At 41.9% G+C, this 4,736-nt stretch overlaps 1 protein-coding gene across 1 annotated transcript in view; it reads right to left on the reverse strand.

The window, feature by feature from the left end:
• Nucleotides 1–4,280, reverse strand: part of LOC109973877 (serine/threonine-protein phosphatase 2B catalytic subunit alpha isoform-like) — a 63,130-nt gene extending 58,850 nt beyond the window's left edge. The window contains exon 1 of the mRNA XM_020623731.1: nt 3,988–4,280. Within this exon, the coding sequence (XP_020479387.1) occupies nt 3,988–4,048 (61 nt within the window). The 5' untranslated portion in view covers nt 4,049–4,280. The remainder of the gene's footprint in view (nt 1–3,987) is intronic.
• Between the last annotated feature and the right edge of the window lie 456 nt (nt 4,281–4,736).

The following is a 4,736-nucleotide window of genomic DNA, read 5'->3' on the forward strand; positions in this document are numbered from 1 at the left end:
TGACAGTCATCAACTCTTCTCTCTAGTTATCCTTGACCAGATGTACCCTGTAGAAACTCATAAGCATGACTAAGCATTTAACAGTCTAACTAGACATCCTATCTCCACTAAACATTTCTAATACATAAAGTATCTATCCAATTTCTATCTGACTAAAAATACCTGACACTACCAACCTGCAGGCTGTGGCGCCACAGTAACCAGTAAGCACCTTTGTTAAAGAGCTGGCATTAAAGCCTTTTTTGACAATTTTTATAAATATTAAGTGTATTGTAAACATGTCGTGACCTTTTTTCCACCATACTTTTTTAGATTTCTCTAAGTCCATCTTTACAAAGAGCCCAGATTCTCCTCTGTCCTCTAACGGGCTGTTTCAGTGGTCATTAACATAAAATATACATTACTCATGAAGACCTACTCTGATTGGCTGTTCACCCGCAGCTAATCACAATAGGACCTAATGGATAATGCAAGTTACCTTATGCTTGCTCTTTACCTGAGCTAGTTAGCTTAGCTTTAGCCTCATGCGCTCTAGGCGTAGCGCTGTGCAGGGGGTGGGCTCATCTGATTTGACAGCAAAACGGACACACCTCCATCACCACGCGCCTTCCAGGTGAGAGTCAAAAGTCTGAGTAACTTAAAAAACACGGCAGAGAAAAAGTTTAGTAATTTGACAGCGGAGGAGGACGTCGGCCTGATCACCCTGATCTTTCTGAAGCAGCTCTTTAACAACTTGTTTGGTCTATACATCTTCAGAAAACAGCGTCAAACTTTCCATAACACTTTTCTGAATCAATTTGGATCAATTATCTCAGCTCTAGCACTACATTCAATCAAAAATAAAAGCCATTTTGTTCCTAAAGACTGACTGTGCAATTGTTTTAGGCATAATCATAATAAACAATCTTCATAAAAACCTTTACATCCAACATACATCACAGCTTTGTCTCCATCCCCCAGATTTAAAATGTCTAGCAGAATTGGAAATTATGGAGAAAAGATGCAGTTACTGACACTTCTGTGAAATTTTAACTTTACAGAATGACAGCAGACTGGCACAGAATTTAAATCACAAACAGCCTCAGCAGTTATTAGAAATCACCTAGTCCCATGTAAACAAAGCTAATGACAAGGTTTATGCTAATAGAGAGTGACAACACCTCGAGGAACATTCTAGATAAATGGTCATTTATATGTATGCATTTGCACCTCATAAATATAAGAACATGTCGGCTTATGAGCACGAAGTAGAACGCATGCAGGTGATCACACATAAAGCGAGGATCGAGTATGTGGCATTACTTAATGTTCTGTTCTATAAATGACTCGGCTCTCCAGCTGGGATCAGTAGCTGGCATTGCAGCGCTGTCACCACCACCATCTCGCCAAACCCACGCATGTCTGAGCACAGGGGCCCCTCCTCAAAAGTCAAATGTCAGATGTTATCCATCCACACTCGCAGAGAAGGACCCGGCACACCACCCGGGGCCCGGAGGGCCCTGCTCCTCAGCTGGTGAAGGAAAAACACCGTTACCGAGCTCGTTTCGCTCCGGAGCACAGAGGTGGTCATGAGTGCACCGAGACGACAACATTGCTGTTTGTTTCCTACCTAAATGAGCTCACATTCAATCCTGAACATTTTATTTCAATAATTATATCTTCAGCAAACATGCAAGTCAAATAAGTCTGAGATTTTATTAATTCTAAATCTGACTGCTGGATGTTGGTTTTAATCCTTTATCAGACTTTAACTTGTTATTACGGTTATACTAACGATTGGTATTTTTTACTAATGGTTTATATTGTATTATTAGTTGTATTTTTATCCTTTCCTGACTTTTTAACGAAACAACTGTCTAACTGATGAATAAAATTTCCATCAGTTGCCAAACGGCAAATAATTTTAGCACAATATCCTGACAAAACAATCGGGATTATCACGGGTCAACAACAACATAATCCTTATTTACTGTAACAAGATAAGCCATTAAAAAAGTAACACAAAACAGCTGCAATTGTCAACTAACAAGCAGAAATTCCTATACAACAAACTGACTGACATACAGGTGATGCAGTTCATTACATTCAATGGTCATATACTGGAAACCGCTCGTATATTTTGGTGCATTTCTGTCAGGGATGAAAACAAGATGAAAGCTGTGCAACTTCTCCTGCCTCAGCTGATTAAACTCTGAGTAATTACTGTGCGGCGGCGGCTCTCTGGAGCATTATGTTAATGCATTTTGAAAACAGGTGGATGCAAATCACTTATGATAAGTTGGACTGGCACCTTGTAGCGGGGCAAACTAGACAGCTGAAAACAAATTACTTCACACCTATAGCCCCGGGTTATTTCGGAGAGGTGCTTTGTACACAGCCAGTGTCTGTGTTGTCATAATACTGATGCATTACCAAAACACTGACTTCTCAAAACCCGATGAATGAATAATGACTTCAATTACTTTGCTGATCTCAACATCAGGTTTAGAATTGAGCCCCAGAAACTGAGCTCTCAGGTTCCCTGGCAGCTCCTCTAATGACTAATCAATACATTTAAACCTAATTAAGAGCAGAGCAGACAGCAGAGCAGGGAGGGACCGAACATACAGTACTGAGATGCGGAGTACAATGGCAAGCCCACGTAAAACAGCCATGGGACAAAAGGAAAAGTAGCTTCACATCCATATAATATGACCAGTCATGTCTCCCAGTGTTACTGCTAAATCTCTTCAAAACCCACACTTGTCACATCTATTTTTCATCATCCTTCAGGTTGCTGGAGAATGCAGGGGGATGATCTCTTGAAATATTCATAACAGAAGGACCCACGACGCGCTGCGACTCTCTTTAAACAATTCACCCCATTTTCTCAGCCGTAACTCAGCTGGCTAGCCTTAAAAACAAACTGTCACTGTTATTATCATATTAAACATTTTTTCCACCTCATGGCACAAGTAAGCTATAAAGAACAACCACATTTGTGATCGAGCCTGAGCTGGTGCTGACAGCAGTGATTCCAGTCATGGGCTTCTGAACAACGCAGCGCTGCCTTTTCTCCTTTCTCAACAAAATCTTAATGTTTAATGATCACATTAACATTTCTACTACGCCTGTGCACACTGTGATCGCTGCACAAGCCTGTTGCCATGTACATAAAAACAGGAGAGTAGTGCCAGTACAAATAAACACAGTGTGTCATCTTACTTCTAAGGAAAGGCTCAGCATTTGTCTTCCCACATCACAAATTTCACTCAGAATGTCACCAACTGTTCATGTCCTAAAACAGGAATAGGCTTTGATACTGCAGCATCAGAAGGGACCTGTCCTTAAGGCAGCACAGATGACAACTGACCTTAAACTGGGTAGGCTACATTGCTCCAGCTCTGTGTTTAAGGGGTAGGTCGACTCGATTATGATCTTTATTTTATTCTTATGGGAGACTGCAAAGGTGGAATGTCAGACCTGTAAACACTGAAGGAAGGCAGAAAAAAACCCTGCACAATATGACATGGATACTAACTGTACACGGCTATCACCTCCCAAATGTGAGATTTCAAAACATAGGCAACATCAAGTAGTATTATGCAACAGTGAAAAAGGGAGCTTTGGTAAAACTATGCTTGGTGATGCATGCAGAATGAGGGAAAATCGCCCTTGGCTTCAATGTGATGGTTGTGCAATATCTGCATGCACACTGTGTATATGGATCAAAACGATCATGCATCTGTCACGCCGGTGACTGACTCTGAATATCACAGGCACAATTGTGACACATTTCTAGCTGAATTCTCGCTCTGGTTTACAAACTCCAGTTCCCCTCACTTCCTAGTTCACTGCCGCTGTCACAGCTCGGCTAACACCCTTCTTCCTCCGCGGCCAGCGCACAAATATCGACTACATCTGCTGCTGCCGCTTCTAGGAGGGCGAATCTTTTAAGGGAAAGCTGTGGCCGCGTCTCATTTCAGTGTATCATGAACAACTACTTACATTTCACCACCCTGTCCGTCGTAGATAACTTCGGCTCATCATTCGGCTTGTTTTCGGACATTTCCAGTGTGATTTAATGTTGAGATATCGCAGAAATTAGACTGAAAACGGTCTCTACGTTGCTCTTGCCGAACAACTCTTGAGTCTAGCCGAGAAAAGAGACCGCAGTGATCTCACTCGGTCCTATCAGCGGCCAAAAATACTTACAACAGGGTTACAATTTCACTGCTGGTGCTGGAGGAGCTGCTGTCTGATTTACTGTTACTCTGTGTCAAGTTGTCGGAGCGCAGTGTGCAGGCAAACATGCTAATCATCAAGACCCGCCCCCAACCCACACAAGCGCTTCCTATTGGTGGAGAGCGGCAGGCTTCCCCGCTATATCTGCATTTACTTTTCTCAAAGGGCTGTTTCTGTGTCAATCTGGGCTGAATAACTGTATAAACTATTTGAAATAAACATAACGAATGTGCATCTAGGTGAGCATAACATGTAAGTGAACAAACGGACCTAAAACAACAATTTTATTTCGTATTCTACCAAGGAAAACCCCACTTACGTTGGAAGCCTTTTTCAGTGGTGCCATGACTAAGACAAAAACAGACAACACAAAAGCATCGTACGAAAATCCAAAGTTAAAAAATATAAGCAGACAAAATAACAAAAGGCAGGGGTGGATCTAGAAAATTTTGGATGGGGTGGCCAGGCTGGAGCACAGACTAGAGAGGGGTGGCATATTTGAAATACATGTA

This window comes from Monopterus albus, unplaced genomic scaffold, assembly GCF_001952655.1.
Source record: "Monopterus albus unplaced genomic scaffold, M_albus_1.0 scaffold309.1, whole genome shotgun sequence".
In the NCBI taxonomy this organism is placed as follows: domain Eukaryota; kingdom Metazoa; phylum Chordata; class Actinopteri; order Synbranchiformes; family Synbranchidae; genus Monopterus; species Monopterus albus.